General features: G+C 42.5%; 1 protein-coding gene across 3 annotated transcripts in view; it reads right to left on the reverse strand.

The window, feature by feature from the left end:
• Nucleotides 1–20,777, reverse strand: part of STYK1 (serine/threonine/tyrosine kinase 1) — a 53,219-nt gene that overhangs the window by 17,870 nt on the left and 14,572 nt on the right. Inside the window, exons 2-3 of one of the 3 annotated variants that reach the window (XM_027541344.1) lie at nucleotides 9,056–9,536; nucleotides 156–252 (exon numbers count right to left, since the gene is read on the reverse strand). In XM_027541344.1, coding sequence (XP_027397145.1) covers nucleotides 156–219 — 64 coding nt within the window. In that variant the 5' untranslated portion in view covers nucleotides 220–252; nucleotides 9,056–9,536. Of the gene's footprint in view, nucleotides 1–155; nucleotides 779–9,055; nucleotides 9,537–20,777 lie in introns of those variants that run through there. The other 2 variants (XM_027541343.1, XM_027541342.1) reach the window with 2 other exon arrangements.

Raw genomic sequence — 20,777 nt, forward strand, 5'->3', positions numbered from 1 at the left:
ACCCGGGGATCAAACCCGTGTCTCTTACGTCTCCTGCCGTGGCAGGTGGATTGTTTACCTCTAGCACCACCTGGGAAGCCTTGTTCTGAAGCCCTCTTCAGATGTTAATCTCCATCAAAAATCAGGGGACGGATCTCTGTATCACCTGTACTTACTACACAGCTTGTCACTGAGACTGCATTCCAACAGCATCCGCATCACGCCCCTCTCATTTCCCATCACAACGCAGTGGTCCACTCCAGCGCTTGACCCCTTGAGGACGCACAGAGCACCACTGAGAATGATTCCCAAGGCTTGAGTTGTTTTGACAAAAATAAAATGGAGCACACACAGAACTTTAAAACACCTCTCCAGATCACTGGTTATTAAGTATCTGGCTAGCTGGAACTCTCTGAGCCACCAATTCATCTCTATCTATCTATCTGATAGTCGAACAGGAAGAAATTGTTTCTTCCTGCCATTTTCATTTTATACAGCTAATCCAGCCTTGATCTGGTCTGATCCTTTCATGCCGTTGTTTCTAAAATTATTTTAAAGGCTCCCCTCCTGCCCTAGACTCCTGCTCTGATGGTCAGGTTCACAAATGATATAAAATTGTGGTTCATGGGAACAGATGTGGGAAAGATTTATCTCCCTAGCAGTCCTTAAGCAGGTCTAATTTTCTTTTTCTGTGTATCTCCTAATTTTTTAAACAAAACACTTAATTTCATTTTTATACAAACCTAATTCAGACCATGAACAAATAGTTGGTGGATTTCAAGAGAGATGAGTTATACACTTGCTTTCCTTCTCTGACATACCCACCCCACCCCACCCCCCACCCCACCCCGCACTGCATTCACACTACTAATGAACAGACAGCAGCTATGAATAAAACTATTTAGTTTTGCAGCTCTCGAAGCTTCCTCTGTTCTTCATATAAAGATAGATACAGACACTCATTCTTACCAGGGTATGGGTTAAAGAAAGTGTCAGTGCTAAGCTCTCTTCATTTTTTTTTAAAACAAAAAGTAAATATATTCATGATTCAAAAATAAAACTACAAAATAGTATACCATGAAAATATTTTTTCTACCCCGTCCTTCTCCATCTATCCAGTTCCCAATTCCCCTTCAAGTAGTATATAGTTACTGGTGTCTTGTTAACCTGGCCAGAGATTCTTTTTATTGTTATGCTCTACACCATCAGCATATGCTGCATTTAGTCGCTTAGTCATTTCCAACTCTTGGTGACTCCATGGATTATAGCCTGCCAGACTCCTCTGTTCAAGAAGATTCTCCGGGCAAGAATACTGGAGTGGGTTGCCATGCCCTCCTCCAGATCTAATTCCATATTATCAGCACATATTTCCAAAAACCCAGTTCTTTCTTTCTGAAGAGAACTGGTGGTTACCACTCTTCCATATATGTAAAAACTTAATTTTGCCCTTGGTTAACATAATTCTGTGGCCAGCAAAGCCAAAGTCTTTAATTCTGATTGGTCTGAAACAAATATGGTGATTTCCCACTCTAAACAGGTGACCTAGTTCTGTAAAGATTTAATCACAAGGTAAAATTTAGAAAATCAGAATTGTAGCTTATATTATATTATACTATATTGTACAGTATGACATTAGTCATCTTATGCTCCCTTCTGTTACATCACATGTTTTGCTTTATTATTGATACTGCTTGCATATGTGCTAATTCACTTCAGTTGCGTCTGACTCTGTGGCACCCTATGGACTGAAGCCCTGCAGGCTCTCTTCTGTCCATGGGATTCTCCAGGCAAGAATACTGGAGTGGGTTGCCATGCCCTCCTCCAGGGGATCTTCCCGACCCAGGGATTGAACCCACTTCTCTTACATCTCCTGCATTAGCAGGTGGGTTCTTTACCTCTAGTGCCACCTAGGAAGCCCTATTATTGATACTAATAACCACTAATATCCTATCGAGGCAGAGTGTCTCAATTCTGGAAACAAATATGCAAAGAAACCTCCCAGCCAGTTGAATCTTCTTTTCACTCTTCCTGGAGCTCCATGAATTTGTCTGAGGGAATGAAAATTAAACAATTTCCTTACAACTCAGACGACAGACAGGTGTGTGACTGGTTGACAGAAGCCTAAGTCAACAGAGGAGTAGCTAGGAGGAACATCCCAGAGAGAAAAGGAAAGTTTGATCGTCTTATCTGTGGGTTTGCACATAGTGAGGGATCTATGAAGTTAATGAATTGTAAGATAGCGAAGTCCCTCCGATCTAGTTTGTGAGGCAAAAAGGCAAGGTGAGAGTTCCCACAATTCCACAAGACCACATGAAAGGGAAAACACTCTGTAAGAAACAGCAAGCCTTGAAAAAGGGTGGAGAGAACAAGGTCCTAAAAATAAAACGTTAGCTCAGCCAGGACAATCAAACATAATTTGAAAACGTCATTCTGATTCTTATTTTCCTTTCCACTTACTTCCTTTTCGGTGCATTATCAGAGGTAATTATTTTTATTCAGGGAGCAGCCAGTTAAACGAGTTTGACTCTGGGAAGTCAGTCCTGTGAGTACCTCTCTTACCACACACAGGAGAAAGAAAGGGGAAGGTGGCAGCTCCAGCTCGTGAGCTCTGCCCAGAAACTAAACTACACACCCACTGACACATACTTGAGCACAAAACATAAAGTCCTGTGTATGTGTCCCCACATAGAGTTGCTCAGGGTGGAAACCCCTAATGACAACACATAGCCACGCACACCTATGTCCAAAGACCCAAGTCCATGCTCATACCCTTTCACTTAGACGTCACACTTACACAGAGCATTCACCTTTGGATGCAACGTGACCTTCTATGTCATTTCCAGAGCAAGGTTCTCACAATCAGTTTTATTTGATCAGCCCTTTGTGAGCTTCCCTGGTAGCTCAGAGGTTAAAGCGTCTGCCTGCAATGTGGGAGACCTGGGTTCATTCCCTGGGTCAGGAAGATCCCCTGGAGAAGGAAATGGCAACCCACTCCAGTATTCTTGCCTGGAGAATCCCTTGGACAGAGAAGCCTGGCAGGCTACAGTTGATGGGGTCGCAAGGAGTTGGACACAACTGAGTGACTTAGTCCAGCACACACAGCACAGAATTTAAAGACACAGCTTAATAACAAGTAGCAATCCGATGAAACTGGACACTGGAGCAAGGAGATAAACCTATATTCTGTTGTTGTTTAGTCACTAAGTCATGTCCGACTCTTTGAGACCCCATGGACTATAGCCCGCCAGGCTCCTCTTTCCATGGGAATTTCCCAGGCAAGAATACTGGAGTGGTTTGCCATTTCCTTCTCCAGAGGATCATCCTCACCCAGAGATTGAACCTGCCTCTCCTTCACTGGCAGGCAGATACTTTACCACTGAGCCATCATGGAAGTCCAATAAGATATATAAAGAAAGATATATATACATATATATATATGTATATATATTAGATCATAGGAAAGAGCACCTGCTTGGACTCCCTTCAGTGACTCTCTTCAGTTACCTTCTACTTAAAGGACTATCCATTTTGTTGCAACTGGTGGAATTTCATTCTTTTTAATGGCTGAGTAATTATTTTATTGAAGATATATAAGCATGCGTTTCTGCAAATAAAGTACTCTTGTTTCACTCAAGACTTGGGTCCCCCGCGTCCTTCTTTTCATTGACTCCAGTCCCCAGGTCCCAGTCTGTAAAGACCATAACAAAATAGGAATTTGCTCACAAGGCTATGGAGGCTGATAAGTCCTACAATCTTCCACCTGCAAGTTGAAAACCAGGAAATCTGAGACCGTAATTCAACCTGAAGCTGGAGGCCAGAAAACAGGGGTTATAGCGTCGGAACTCCAGATTTTCCTTATGCCAACATCGCATGGTCTTAATCACTGAAGCTTTGTAGTATGTTTTAAAATAATTAAGTTATGGGGATTCCCTGGTGGTCCAGTAGTTAAGACTCAGCATTTCACTGCCAAGGGTCTGGATTCAATCCCTAGTTGGCGAACTAAGATCCTATAAGCTGCTCAGTGTGGCCTCCCCTCAAAAAAAATGCAAATTATTAACTGAGTCCTACAGCTTTGTTCTCTTTTTGAAGATTGTTCTGGATACTTTCAATCCCTTGTGTTCCCTTTTAAATGAATTTTAGAATCAACCTGTTGCTGCTGCTGCTGCTAAGTCGCTTCAGTCGTGTCTGACTCTGTGTGATCCCATAGACAGCAGCCCACCAGGCTCCACCATCCCTGGGATTCTTCAGGTAAGAATACTGAAGTGGGTTGCCATTTCCTTCTCCAATGCAGGAAAGTGAAAAGTGAAAGGGAAGTCGCTCAGTCGTGTCTGACTCTCCGCGACCCCATGGACTGCAGCCCACCAGGCTCCTCCGTCCATGGGACTCTCCAGGCAAGAGTGCTGGAGTGGGGTGCCAACCTGGCTATCCCTAAAAAAAAGGCCATCTGGAATTTTGGCAAAGACTACATTGACTGTATCTATCAACTTGGGAATATTGTCGTCTTAACAATATTAAGTCTTTCTACTTCCTATGGGATGTCTTTCCATTTATTGTGTTCTTGCTTCATTCCTTTCAATGATATTTTGGAATTTTCAGTATACCAGTCTCATTTGCTATCAATAGCATTTACAGTTCCGTGGCCTTGAGAGGATAATTAGAATCTGTGTATGATTGGGAGATACCACTGAATGTTCTGTCTCTAAGAAAATCAGTTCTAGAACAGGTTGGACAATACATGCTTCCTAGAGGCTGGCCAGACATGCCATATATAAGATAATAGAAGCCCACTACTGATCTTTCTCATATCTGGATAATTACACAGACTGTAGAGCACCACTTTTTTTTTTTCTGTGGCTCTCAAAGTTAGAACCCAGTGTCTTTTTTTTTTTTTTTACTGTCCTGAGTTGGTGTAAATTTCTTAGGATGCTATGAATTGGTGGGACTAGAGAGGGTATCCAAAGAATCACAGCTCTAAATTCCTACCTAAAGGGACTTAAGACCACATTCCAATGCAGGGGGTGCAGGTTCACTCCCTGGTCAGAGAGCTAGATCCCATATGCCACAACTAAGTTTGCTTGCCACAACTAAAGGTTCCATGTGCCACAACTTGGTGACATTGGTGAAGACCTGGTGAAGCCAAATAAACAAATATTTTTAAATGAATAAATAAATTGTTTTCCAGGTGTTTGTACAGTAAGCTCTTTCCAATGATTACACTTTGGCCAGAGAAATCTATACTATACCAAATAAATGTATATAATTTTTAAAGAATGCACACCTGGCATACTCATATATCCATGAAAGCCTACAGGAAACCTTACCACATAGAGCCTACCAAAGCATTCAGATCATAAAATTCTTATATTCACTTGTAACAATAATATTTCTGTCTACATCATTTTTGTCTCTGCCATTCTCTCTGAATACTAATATATAAATTCCCTGGTGGTTCAGTGGTAAAGAATCTGCTTGCCAGTGCAAGAGATGCAGCTTCGATCCCAGGGTTGGGAAGATCCCATGAAGCGAAAAATGGCAACACATTCCAGTATTCTTGCCTGGAGAATCCCATGGACAGAGAGCCTGGTGGGCTACAGTCCATGGGGCCACAAAGAGTGAGACACGACTTAGCGACTAAACAATATTCAATGATCACCTGACCGCTTGCCCATTCTGTGTCAAGCTAAGAAGAGGTATAGCTGGATGCCAAAACCTCCTGGGATGACCCTTCCTATGAGTCCAATTCTAACTGACCTGACTATTAGAAGAATGTTCTAAATCTGTGACCAACTCTGTCTCCTTCAACTATATCTCACTATGTTAAAAGAAAAATGTTGGCTAATGCTTCATCTCTTAATCAGACTGTAAAATCCTTAGGGATATAAAACACTCCTATATGCCTTATGCTTTCATGCCATTGCCTCTTAAATTATTTTTAAAGGCTCCCCTCCCATCCACGACTCCAGCTCCAGGGCTCTAGTAAATGTTGACAGCACCCGTCTGAACAACAGTGGTCAGCGGTTTATGGGGGAAAACTTTATCTCCCCCACAGTCGTTGAAAATGAAAGTGTTAGTCGCTCAGTCGTGTCCGACTCTTTGTGACCCCATGGACTATAGCCTGCCACCCTCCACTGTCCATGGAATTCTCCAGGCACGAATACTGTAGTAGGTTAAGCTGGTCTAGTTTTCTTTGACTGTTTCTCATTTCTTTTCTAAACAAAACATTTAATTTCATTTTTTAATATTTATTTGGCTGCTCCAGGTCTTAGTTGTGGCACTCAGGATCTTTGGTTGTGGCATGTGGGATCTAGTTCCCTGACCAAGGATCAAACCTGGACCCCCTGCACTGGGAATGCTGAGTCTTAGCCACTGGACCACCAGGGAAATCCCTAACTTCACTTTTATACAAAGTAATTCAGACAATGAATAAAGAACTGGAAGACTTCAAGCTCTCTCTTCAGTGCCATGTATTGCTAAATGCAGGAATCAAGGGTCCAGTGAGGCTGTGAAACTATTAATTCTGATAACTGTATTTGATGATTGGAAAATATGTACATAGCCTGCCTACAGTTTATACATACCTATGGTGTCAAATCTCCCAGGCAGGACTCTAATCAAAACAACATTACTGCATTTGTGGTTATCCTTCTTTGTTTTTTCTCTTTTCATTTACTTCTGACCTTCTATTAGCATATTAAAAAGTGTAGTTTGGGACTTCCCTGGGGGTCCAGTGGTTAAGAATCCACCTTCCACCATGGGGGGGTGGGAAGCAGGGTAGGGAGGGAGCTCCCCTCGTGGCTCAGTGATAAAGCACCTGCCTGCCAATGCAGGAGACACTGGTTTGATCCTATAGGCCTCGGAGCCACTAAGCCTGTGCGCACAACGATGGAGCCTGTCCTCTACAGCCAGGAGCTACAACTACTGAGCCCGCACACCTAAAGCCTGTGCTCTGCAACAAGAGAAGCCACCACAGTGGGAAAGAAGCCCACACACCACAACCAAGGAGTAGCCCCTACTTGCTGCAACTAGAGAAAAGCCTGCATAGCACAAAGACCCAACACAGTCAAAAATACATAAATTACCTAAATTACTTTTTTTTTAAATCTATCTTCTAATGCAGAGGACACGAATTCGATCCCTGGTCTGGGAACTAAGATCTCATATGCTGTGTGAAATAGCCAAAAAAAAAAAAAAAAATTTCCCCCCTTGAAGGGAAAAACTTTCCCTCCTCTAAAGGGAGGAATAGAGCTATGAAGGAGATACAAATAGAAAGAGAGTGAGAGTAAAATGGGAAGTGAAATCCACCCCAAACGTTTGCAAGACTATAGTCTAGAGACCATAAAAGTTAATAATCACAAGTGATATTGAACTAAACATTCATATTAATTCTCCCAACGCATACATACTTAACAATCCAAGTGCAATGCATATCTGTTTTATTACATGCAGAGACAGTTTATTTTCAACAATAACACAACTCTCACTGGGGACATTTCTGTTCAGTTCATACAGTAATGTCACAGATACAATCAGCAATTCACTCATGAACGTCCAGAAGAAACTCTTCTTACCAAAATATATGTACGAATAGAACTTTAAAAATTCAACACATGCTCCTGTACTCTGTCTGCCTACATGTTGTGAGAAATTCCTTAACAGACTGTATGACACCTGGTTCCACCTCATAAGGGGTTAAATCTGTTATGCCAGCCTCGCCCTCAAGCTTACCACCCACATTTCAACACAAGTGGTTCTGCCAAACACATTCTTTCCATACAGACAAATGACCTGTGGCCTATAGACAAGTGACCGCACTGAGTTAAGGATGTTATTAACAGCTGTGGGCTATGGGGCAGAAGATGTGTGTGCAGGCTAAGTGACTTCAGTTGTATCAGACTCTTTGTAAGCCTATGGACTATAGCCCACCCGGCTCCTCTATCCTTGGCAAGAATACTGGAGTGGGTTGCCCTGCCCTCCTCCAGACGATCTTCCCAACCCAGAGATAGAACTCAATCTCTTTTGTCTCTTGCACTGGCAGATGAGTTCTTTACCAATAGTGCCACCTGTGAAGGCAAGGGGCAGAAGACAAAAAGATCCAAAGTGAGGAAGATAAAATATATGGAGATGACACCCTGAGATGGGGACCATCTGCCTTCTGGTTCAGTCGTTCAGCCTTCCTGTCTCTTCCACATCACCCTCACCTCAAGCTTTCTAGCCAAAAATAATTCACTTAATAAATAGAGTGACCATATTAAGTTGAAATCCAGACAGAAGAGAACTGCTCAAATCTAGAGGATTCCAGAGTTACTTTATCTTACTGCTTACTTTAACTGAGCAGTCCTTCCTGTTTTCAGGGCCAGCACACTGATGAAGTACAAAGTGCATGTATCATGCTGGGCACTTTCACACTAGGAGGAAACTGAGGTTCAGAGAGATTAAGTTATGAATTAGCCTGGGTTGAAAACAAAAACAGCAAGTAAGTAAACTTCCAAGAAAGGTTTCATATGTAGTTTTTTTGTTTTGTTTTGTTTTCCTTTTGGCCATCCTGCTCGCAGGATCTTAGTTCCCAGACCCTCAGCAGTGAAAGTACAGAGTCCTAGCCACTGGACCACCAGGGAATTCCCCAGCCCTCAACCCTTTACTACAAACCCAGTGTTCTTTAACCTGCTTCGTGACATGTATGTCCTTGTAACTCAAATGGACAAGACACATAGTATCACGAAGGAGTTATGTCAAAATCCAAAGCAATCACAGAAACCACAATGCTGAAACTAAACTTCAACAAATACACCATAAGTTGGAAAGAATGTGTGAGCAGAATCTGCCTCGGTGTTCTTCCCTGTTACCTAGGAGCATGTGTGCATGTCTGTCTTCAGAATGCATTTAGAAAATAAGTATAAATCAGAATTTGCTTCCTCGGTCCAAGCAATTTCCCAGGCAAGAGTACTGGAGTGGGTTGCCATTTCCTTCTCTAGGAGATCTTCCCAACCCAGGGATCAAACCCAGGTCTCTTGCATTGCAGGCAGATCCTTTGCCATCTGAGTCACCAGGGAAGCCCAAATTTGCTTCCAGTACTCACCAAATGATGGAATCCGGGATCACTTGTTTTGTTTGTTCATTTTCCTGGATCTGAGCCCAAGCCTATTTCTATCTTCCGTTTTAGGAAGAAGGACCTGAATTCAGACTTCCACTGTGAGCTCCGGAGGGGTTGGGGTAAGGAGTCAGGAAGGGGCCAGAACCCCGAGGGGACAGAGCATACAAATCATTCAAGACTTCAAGACACCCTGCCAGGTATCAGAGAGCCTCAGGCTCCATCACTCTCCTGACGCCTGCTCCGGAGAGGACAAACGGACAGAAGAGCTCACTGAGTGGCGGCTCTCTTTAAGCCCAGAGACCTGCACAGATAACCCGCCCCTCTGCCCAGTGATATCTCCTGGTGATGAGGTGGAGAGCAGAGGAGTTACCAGCACATCATTCACCCTCCGGTTCTTCTCAGATAGGAAGGATTGTGACTCTTCTGATCTTCACCCTCCTCCTAGAGACCTGGGGCTTGAAATGCCCTTTGAACCGTAAAAAAAGAAAAAAAAAAAAAGAGGCTCCGTCATGCTGCCTGAAAGTCCTGACCACATTCAAACAAATTCTTTTGACAGTAAGAGCGTTATCAGCTTTTCTTGCTTCCTTTAAGTCAGGACTTTTCATCTCTTTGGGAATTCCTGAAATACATGTGATAGACAGTAGAGATGAGAAGTTCTAAACTTTATCTTGGCTCCTCCTGAAACCTCGCTCCATAAGGGAAGAAATGGAACCCAAGATAGGGAGCCCTGGGACACCTAGGGAAATCAAATGGCATCAGATTTAAAATATCATTACCAACATGAACACATTTTATGTCCCTTCAAGTGTTATATAAATTCAAGAGGTTTTTATTATAATTATCATTTTACTTATGACATTCCTGATTTCATAACCCTCCATCTACTATATGCAAACCTCAAAAGTCCAAAAATAATATATCTTAAAATATATGCTGGCTATTTTCTCTTCCTGGGATTACTGTTGTTGTTCGGATGCTAAATCATGCCCTGCTCTTTGAGATCCCATGGACTATAGCCCGCCAGGTTCCTCTATCTATGGGATTCCCCAGGCAAGAACACTGGAGTGAGTTGCCTTCTCCAGGGGATCTTCCCAAGCCAGGGGTTGAACCAGCATTTTCTGCACTGCAGGCAGATTCTTTAATGCTGCACCCCAAGCACAGAATAAGGGTTACTGATAAGAAAGAAAAGCCAAGAACACACAACCACCGCCTGCTCTCAGCACAGAGCTGCTTCTGACCCATCTGTGTTCACTTTTTCCTACCTGATGGACACACCAAAGAAGCCCGTACCTGCTGCTGGAGGCTTGTTTCACACGCCTGGCTTCCACCGCTATCAGTCACACTACATTTCCAAGGACCAGTCCCCACTTAGCTGTTCACCCTGCTTGGTTTTTTCTTTTAAAAAAGGGGCTTCCGGGTGTCAACTACAAATTGGCACTTACCAAGAGCACTGCCAACGACTGAACAACAAAGGCATTTGCCATCTGCCTCTATGGAGATTGAAGCCCATGCTGCTCCAAGTGTTGACCTTCAACAACCCCTGAGGGAGTTCAGGGTAGAGGGAGGCACTCTGTGCTCCAGGGAATCTGGTGTGACAGGTCTTTAGATAGTTGGATGCTTTTAGGAACAGATTTTATGATCTCAATCCTTGTATCTCCTCATATCTAGAAGTGAAGTGAAGTGAAGTGAAGTCGCTCAGTCATGTCCAACTCTTTGTGACCCCATGGACTGTAGCCTACCGGGCTCTTCCGTCCATGGGATTTTCCAGGCAAGAATACTGGAGTGGGTTGCCATTTCCTTCTCCAGGGGAACTTCCCGACCCAGGGATTGAACCCAGGTCTCCCACATTGTGGGCAGATGCTTTACCGTCTGAGCCACAAAGGAAGCCCTCATATCTAGAGAAGCACTAAATTCCTTCAGGGAGACATCAGATCCTCACAACTAACAAAAAACCTTTTGTAAAATGAGTGCTTCATGGTATTGAACTCCCCCTTCACCAAAACCTTATATATTTACTTTCTCCCACTGCCGCTTTGGAGCAGTCTCTCAGAGCTATCTGAGATGCTGCCTCCCAGGCTGCAGTCCTCATTTTGCCCCAATAAAACTTAACTCAAAGCTCTCAAGTTGTGTATCTTTTTTTTTAGTTCACATGGAACTTTAAACATCTTTTGGCAGTTTCCCCCTCCTAAGCAAGGAGATCTGTTTTGTTGTCCTGTCTTTCTAGCCCACAGCCCTCTGCAGAGAAAAAGGCAGAAAAAAATGCAGTCTGCAAAAGATTGCAGGAACACACACACACACACACACACACACGTACAGTTTCTCATTCTCTAATAAATGAGTCCCAGACCCAGGCAGGCACAATCAGGGAGTCAGCTCAGCTGCGTTGTAACCTAAATGCTGTGTCACACAGGGTGTGTCCTCCTAAGGATATAGAAGGGAATTTCAGGGAAACAATAATAAAGGCCTGGCAAGATGAAATAGGCACCTGTGGGAAAACATCACTGTCTCATTGTGCAAGGAAATCCAACCAGTCTATCCTAAAGGAAATCAGTCCTGAATATTCATTGGAAGGACTGATGCTGAAGCTGAAACTCCAATACTTCGGCCACCTGATGCAAAGAACTGACTCATTGGAAAAGACCCTGATGCTGGGAAAGATTGAAGGTGGCAGGAGAAGGGAATGACAGAGGATGAGATGCTTGGATGGGGAGCGTCAGCACTGACCCTGGTGCAATGATTACAGAGGCAGAGGTTTCAATTTCTAGTTCTGTGTTGGTAGGTGATTCACTGAGCCTATCACCTGACCTTGTCATTCCTTCTCATCCTAATTTTGGGGCCAGGACACCTGCTTCTCTCCTGCGGGAAGTAAAGAATTACAGACAGCAGGAGGAAGTGAATGACACCAGAAAAGGGGCAGGCCAGCTAAGTCCACATACCTAGTCTCTCCCCCTCAACTCTCTAATTCTGAAGTCTCGCTTGCAACTGCATCTTGCGACCCACATCATGGTAGACCCACCAGTTTTCATTCCTGTCACTACCTCTGCCTGTAATTTCCTATGGGGTAATCAGAAGAGCTTCCCCGGGTGGCTCCATGGTAAAGAATCCATCTGCTAATGCAGGAGACTTGAGTTTGATCCCTGGGTCAGGAAGATCCCCTGGAGACAGGAATGGCAACCCACTCCAGTATTCTTGCCTAAGAAATCCCATAGGTTGAGGAACCTAGTGGGCCACAGTCCGAATTGCTTGCTGATGGCATTGTGTTTTCTACCTGGGAGAAAGCTAAGTTGGAACTTTTGGAAACAAAGTTAATATATCGTCTCCATCCAACTGTGGCAAGTAGAAGGAACACAGGGACCAAGGTCAGGGACGCAGGATAGATTTATCTCAATCTTCTAACGTCTTGGTTTTCTAATCTTTAATCTGAGATTATCATGAGCACTTACCTCAGAGGATTCTAGTAAGAATTAATGAGAATGTGAAAATGTTCTTCAAAGGAACAAACTGTGCCATTTGAAGAGACTAATATGGACCTAGAGACCGTCACACAAAGCCAAGTCAGAAAGAGAAAAATGCATTGTTTATTAAAGCATATATGTGGAATCTAGAAAAATAGTACAGATGAACATATCTGCAAAGCAGAAATAGAGACATGGACATAGAGAACAAACAGACACCGGGTTGGGGTCGGGGGGAAGGGCTGGGATGAAATTGGGAAATTGAGACTGACTTCTATAAACCATTATGTATAAAATATACAACTAACATTAACTTATTATACAGCACAGGGAACTCTACTCAGTGCTCTGTGGTGACCTAAATGGGAAGACAATCCAAAAAAAGGGGGGATATATGTATACCTCTAGCTGATTCACTTGGCTGTGCAGCAGAAAATAACACATTGTAAAGCAACTATACTCCAGTAAATATTATGGCAAAAACCACCACAATACTGTAAAGTAATTCTCCTCCAATTAAAATTAAAAAAAAAACAAACAAAACCTGATGCTAAAAAGGCAAGTAATAAAGCTTCTAAAGTTAAAAAAAAAAAAAAAAAAGGTAATGTAATAGTTACACCTTCCTCTGTGTGTTTACTTTGTATACATAATTACTTTTGGATACATAATTACTTTTATATAATTATGTAGACATAATTACTTTTCAGACCAAAGGTTTCAACTCAGTGTTCCTAAATAACACATTCTACCTGACAGTCTCTAACTCTAATTTCTACTGCCCCATCAGGATGATCTCAAGACAGTGTGGCTTTCCTTCAAAACAGTGGCATAAATGTGGATATATTCCATTTCCTCTAACACAGGCACCATATAATGAAAGTGCCGAATGACTTCCTTAGTATTGCTCTTTCCTTCTCCAGGGGATCTTCCCAAACCAGGGATCTTCCCAACCCAGGAATCAAACTCAGGTCTCCTACATTTAGCTTAGTCGTGTCCGACTTTTTGCAACCCCATGGTCCACAGCACACCAGGCCTCCCGGTCCATCACCAACTTCCGGAGTTTACTCAAACTCATCTCCATTGAGTCAGTGATGCCATCCAACCATCTCTTCCTCTGTCATCCCCTTCTCCTCCTGCCTTCAATCTGTCCCAGCATCAGTGTCTTCCAATGAGTCAATTTTTCACATCAGGTGGCCAAATTATTGGAGTTTCAGCTTCAGCATCAGTCCTTCCAATGAACATTCAGGATTGATTTTCTTTAGGATGGACTGGTTGGATCTCCTTGCAGTCCAAGGGACTCTCAAGAGTCTTGTTCAACATCACAGTTCAAAAGCATCAATTCTTCAGCGCTCAGTTTTCTTTATAGTCCAACTCTCACATCCATACATGACTACTGGAAAAAACATAGTTTTGACTAGACAGACCTTTCTTGGCAGGATAATGGAGGATAGTTGGAAAATAAATTCAGTGAGCAAAAAATGCAGAACCACTGTGTGTGTTCATGAATGTGGGTGTGGATGATGAAAGTCCGTAGGTGTGTATTTTATTAAATAGCAGTGAACAACTCTACTGGCTTGTTATCTTAATATAGCCTCAGTGCAGCCCCACAGTGGCCCCACCTCAGCTGTGCTTCCCGCTCTGAACTTACATGCATGAGAAAGGTGCTTTGTTTACAGATGTGTCTTTGCTTGAAGTCATTTATATCGTCCACAATAAAGACCCAAAAGGCGTACCCCTAGGCTTTGGCTACCTTTCAGTATTTTTATGACAAGTCTCAGAAGTATAGCCCAATGAATTTTGAAACCCAATATACCCATATTGTTGTTCGTTAATTGCTCAGTCATGTCTGACTCTGCAACTCCATGAACTGTAGCCCACCAGACTCCTCTGTCTGTGGGATTTCTCAGGCAGGAATACTGGAATGGGTTGCCAGTCCATACTCCAGGGGATCTTCCCAACCCAGGGATCGAACCCCTGTCTCCTGCATTGGCAGGAGTATTCTTCACTGTTGAGCCACCAGGAGAACTCCAATATACCCGTTTCTGCCATTAATGAGCTGTGTTCTCTTGAGCAATCTCATTTTTTTCATCTGTTAAACTGAGTTTATAGTATTATCTATCTCCACTAGTCACTGTAAGAATTAAATGATACTTAGAACAATACCTAGCACATAACAAATAATAGTTACTACTAATTATGCCTATAATAATTATAGAAATAAAATACTCCCATAATAATTACTACTATTATTCTTCAAATTATGATATCTACAAATGATTTCTCCTTTTGGATAAGATTTTCATCATAGGCAGTATTACTATAATGACATAATACCACAATTAGAATACTTAAATGTCTATGGATCAAGGGAATAAGAAAATTGCTTCCTGAAATTTAAATTTAATATGGGCTTCCCTGGTTTGCAGAAGGGACTTCCCTGGTGGTCCAGTGGCTGAGACTCTGCACTTCCAATGCAGGGTGTCTGGGTTCAGTCTCTAGTCAAGGAACTAGATCCACATGCCACAGCTAAGAGTTCACATGCTGCACCAGAGACCTGACACAGCCAAATAAATTAAAAATATCCTTACAGTAAATATTACCTAGGCTTCTACTATAATTTTCTCACCTTCCTTCTGAGAAGTACCTGGTTTTTATAAATGTTAAATTTTCAACTCTCCTGCTCTCTTTTATAAATTACTTCATGGTTTTAAATTTATATATCATATACTCAGAATAAAAGTAAATAAAACAGATTTCAGATTTCCTTTTCTACACTCTAACCCCCCAAATTTAAAACCAGTGAGGTCTCCATCAGCAGATTAATGGATAAGAAAGCTGTAGTACAAATACACAATGGAGTATTACTCAGCCATTAAAAGAATACATTTGAATCAGTTCTAATGAGGTGGATGAAACTGGAGCCTATTATACAGAGTGAAGTAAGCCAAAAAGAAAAACGCCAATACAGCATACTAACACATATATTAGGAGAAGGCAATGGCACCCCATTCCAGTACTCTTGCCTGGAAAATCCCATGGATGGAGTAACCTGGTAGGCTGCAGTCCATGGGGTCGCTAAGAGTCAGGCATGACTGAGCGACTTCACTTTCACTTTCATGCATTGGAGAAGGAAATGGCAACCCACTCCAGTGTTCTTGCCTGGAGAATCCCAGGGGCAGGGGAGCCTGGTGGGCTGCCGTCTATGGGGTCGCACAGAGTTGGACACGACTGAAGTGACTCAGCAGCAGTAGCAGCAGCAACGCATATATACGGAATTTAGAAAGATGGTAACGATAACCCTGTATGCGAGACAGCAAAAGAGACACAGATGTATAGAACAGTCTTTTGGACTCTGTGGGAGAGTTGGGGTGGGGTATGATTTGGGAGAATGGCATTAAAACATGTATAATATCATATAAGAAATGAATCACCAGTCCAGGTTCAATGCAGGATACAGGAACCTTGGGGCTGGTGTGCTGGGATGAACCAGAGGGATGGTATAGGGAGGGAGGTGGGATGGGGGTTCAGGATGGGGAACACATGTACACCTGTGGCGGATGCATGTTGATGTATGGCAAAACCAATACAATATTGTAAAGTAAACATAAATAAATAAATAAAATAATAATAATTAAAAAAAATAAAAATAAATAAAACCAGTGAGGTCAAAGAAACTTTGTAAAAGTTTCAAAGCCCAAGATGATGCATCAATTAAGTCAGAATCAAGAAACAGTCTTGGGAATGGGAGCCGAGTCCTAGGATCTGTTAAAGCTCCAAAAGTTAATTCCAACATGGAGCCAATTTCAGGAACTTTGCCTTAAACCCTCATCACCTTCCTTTCTTATTTCAGTTCAGTTCAGTCGCTCAGTCATGTCTGACTCTTTGCAACCCATTGAATTGCAGCACACCAGGCCTCCCTGATCTGCCTCTTGAGAAATTTGTATGCGGGTCAGGAAGCAACAGTTAGAACTGGACATGGAACAACAGACTGGTTCCAAATAGGAAAAGGAGTACGTCAAGGCTGTATATTGTCACCCTGCTTATTTAACTTCTATGCAGAGTACATCATGAGAAACGCTGGACTGGAAGAAACACAAACTGGAATCAAGATTGCCGGGAGAAATATCAATAACCTCAGATATGCAGATGACACCACCCTTATGGCAGAAAGTGAAGAGGAACTCAAAAGCCTCTTGATGAAAGTGAAAGTGGAGAGTGAAAAAGTTGGCTTAAAGCTTAACATTCAGAAAACGAAGATCATGGCATCCGGTCCCACCACTTCATGGGAAATAGATGGGGAAACAGTGGAAACAGTGTCAGACTTTATTTTGGGGGGCTCCAAAATCACTGCAGATGGTGACTGCAGCCATGAAATTAAAAGATGCTTACTCCTTGGAAGGCAAGTTATGACCAACCTAGATAGCATGTTCAAAAGCAGAGACATTACTTTGCCAACAAAGGTTCGTCTAGTCAAGGCTATGGTTTTTCCTGTGGTCATGTATGGATATGAGAGTTGGACTGTGAAGAAGGCTGAGCGCCAAAGAATTGATGCTTTTGAACTGCGGTGTTGGAGAAGACTCTTGAGATTCCCTTGGACTGCAAGGAGATCCAACCAGTCAATTCTGAAGGAGATCAGCCCCGGGATTTCTTTGGAAGGAATGATGCTGAAGCTGAAACTCCAGTACTTTGGCCACCTCATGTGAAGAGTTGACTCATTGGAAAAGACTCTGATGCTGGGAGGGATTGGGGGCAGGAGAAGGGGACGACAGAGGACGAAATGGCTGGATGGCATCACTGACTTGATGGACGTGAGTCTGAGTGAACCGCGGGAGTTGGTGATGGACAGGGAGGCCTGGCATGCTGGGATTCATGGGGTCGCAAAGAGTCGGACACGACTGAGCGACTGATCTGATCTGAGGCCTCCCAGGACTGATCTCTTTTAGAATGGACTGATTGGATCTCCTTGCAGTACAAGAGACTCTCAAGAGTCTTCTCCAACATCACAGTTCAAAAGCATCAATTCTTCAGCACTCAGCTTTCTTCACAGTACAACTCTCACATCCATACATGACCACTGGAAAAACCATAGCCTTGACTAGAGCGACCTTGTTTGGCAAAGTAATGCCTCTGCTTTTGAATATATTATCTAGGTTGGTCATAACTTTCCTTCCAAGGAGTAAGCGTCTTTTAATTTCATGGCTGCAGTCACCATCTGCAGTGATTTTGGAGCCCAGAAAAATAAAGTCTGACACTATTTCCCCATCTATTTCCCATGAAGTGATGGGACAAGATGCCATGATCTTCCTTTTCTGAATGTTGAGCTTTAAGCCAACTTTTTCACTCTCCACTTTCACTTTCATCAAGAGGCTTTTGAGTTCCTCTTCACTTTCTGCCATAAGGGTGGTGTCATCTACATATCTGAGGTTTTTTATATTTCTCCTGGCAATCTTGATTCCAGCTTGTGCTTCTTCCAGCCCAGAGTTTCTCATGATGTACTCTGCATAGAAGTTAAATAAACAGGGTGACAATATACAGCCTTGACGTACTCCCTTTCCTATTTGGAACCAGTCTGTTGTTCCATGTCCAGTTCTAACTCTTGCTTCCTGACCTGCATATAGGTTTCTCAGGAGGCAGGTCAAGTGGTCTGGTATTCCCATCCCTTGAAGAATTTTCACAGTTTATTGTGAGCCACACAGTCAAAGGCTTTGGCATAGTCAATACAGCAGAAATAGATGTTTTTCTGGAACTCTCTTGATTTTTCCATGATCCAGCGGATGTTGGCAATTTGATCTCTGGTTCCTCTGCCTTTTCTAAAACCACCTTGAACATCTGGAAGTTCATGGTTCATGTACTGCTGAAGCCTGGCTTGGAGAATTTTGAGCATTACTTTACTAGCGTGTGAGATGAGTGCAATTGTGTGGTAGTTTGAGCATTCTTTGGCATTGCCTTTCTTTGCGATTGGAATGAAAACTGACTTTTTCCTGTGTCCACTGCTGAGTTTTCCAAATTTGCTGGCATATTGAGTGCAGCACTTTCACAGCATCATCTTTCAGGATTTGAAATAGCTCAACTGGAATTCCATCACCTCCATTAGCTTTGTTCGTAGTGATGCTTTCTAAGGCCCACTTGACTTCAAATTCCAGGATGTCTGGCTCTAGATGAGTGATCACACCATCGTGATTATCTTGGTCGTGAAGATCTTTTTTGTACAGTTCTTCTGTGTATTCTTGCCACCTCTTCTTAATATCTTCTGCTTCTGTTAGGTCCATACCATTTCTGTCCTTTATCGAGCCCATCTTTGCATGAAATATTCCCTTGGTATCTCTAATTTTCTTGAAGAGATCTCTAGTCTTTCCCATTCTGTTGTTTTCCTCTGTTTCTTTGCATTGATTATTTAATAATAATAATCAAAAACCTTTCTTATTTAATACAGAGGAAATCCACCAGGCTCTAATTTAATAATAAAGTTCTAGATTGGCTGCTATGTTTATTATCCTCTCTCTCTCTCTTGCTGTCTCTCTCTTTGACCAAATTTTATCACTTCCCTGTGTTTTAATTCCTAATCTATAACATCATGGATTATCATTATCCTTGCAGTATCTAATCAGAGACATTCTGATAAATGAGATAAAACATGTGAAAGGACTTTTAAAGTTTTAGAATAAAAGGATTTCAGAAACCCAAGGTAGAATTATTCTGCTCCAAACACACACACACACATATACATATACACACATGCACAGACATATACACATACATACACATATATACACACACATACATATACAAACTCATATATACACACATGTACACACGCATACATACACATACACATATATACACACATACACACATGCCCACTGCCATCTCTTTTGAAGAATCCTGGCTTCCCACAGGTAAAGCTTTTCTATAGTAAGAACTGGGAATCTGTTAAGCCCTGTCTATATATTTCAGAGAACTTCAAGACAATTCTGCTCACTGCCCCATCATTTACTAGTCATACTTTTTCTCCTTTCATATATCACTGGGGCTTCTCAGATGGCATGGTGGTGAAAATTCTGCCTGGGGCAATGCAGGGGCCGTAAGAGACCATGGTTTGATCCCTAGGTCAGGAAGATCCCCTGGCATAGGAAGTTCATTCCAGTATTTTGCCTGGAGGAGTCCATGGACAGAAGGGCCTGGTGGGCTACAGTCCTTGTAGTCGCAGAGTTGGACACAACCAAGCAGGTACTCGTGCATCTTTCCCTCAAAATGGCTATGTAAACCAGTCCTTCTATTAGAATCTCTATTTGCTGTAAGTAAATTGAGATCCATAGGAAAATCAAGAAATTTAAGTGTACCTTCACAAAGATGCAGAAAGCAGTTTAAAGCAAAGTGATGCAAATATTTCTTGAAATACCTGCTACCCTCCTGGGTTGTTGATGCATCCTGGGAATAAAAATGTGGCAGTGACATGAACTTTACTTGATCTTATTTTGCTTGATCTTGATTTTTGAAATGAAAGAGCAAAAGATGGGACTTCCCTGGTGGTCCAGTGGCTAAGACTCCAAGCTCCGAATGTAGGGGGCCCAGGTTTGAGCCCACATGCCACAACTAAAAATCCTGCATGCCTCGACTATAACCTGATGCAGGCAAATAAATATATAAAAATAAATATTTTTAAAAAGAGCAAAAAAGATTAAAACAAAGACAGGATAAGAGAACAAAAATCATGAGGTTTGTGTCTACGCTCAAGAGGAAAACCCTCGGAATTTTTGCCTAACATTTATTTAACTGAACAACAAAAATACATTAAGTACTGTTCACCATCCCTTGCTCTGGTTTCCTCCATTTGAGCTTCCCAGGCGGCACTGTGGTAAAGAATCTGCCTGCAATGTGGGAGACCTGGGTTCGATCCCTGGGTCAGGAAGATCCCCTGGAGGAGGAAATGGCAACCCACTCCAGTAGTCTTGCTTGGAAAATTCCACAGACGAGGAATTTTGTAGTGGGCTACAGTCCATGGGGTAGCAAAGAGTCAGACATGACTGAGCACACAATGTATTTTTGGACCTTTTTCCAGAACCCAGGTAAGAGGATTCAGTTTAGGCATTCCACATTATCTCCCTCCTTTCCGGATAAGCCCAGGCTCTTTCCCTGAGTGAGCATAGAGCGGAGTTCAGACAATAAACCAAGTGAAGCAATCCACTTTGGACTCCACCCTTAACTGATACAAATCAGCACAGCTTTCTTGACACTGGTTTCTGCTTCCCACC

The sequence above is a fragment of the Bos indicus x Bos taurus genome, chromosome 5 (assembly GCF_003369695.1).
Source record: "Bos indicus x Bos taurus breed Angus x Brahman F1 hybrid chromosome 5, Bos_hybrid_MaternalHap_v2.0, whole genome shotgun sequence".
In the NCBI taxonomy this organism is placed as follows: domain Eukaryota; kingdom Metazoa; phylum Chordata; class Mammalia; order Artiodactyla; family Bovidae; genus Bos; species Bos indicus x Bos taurus.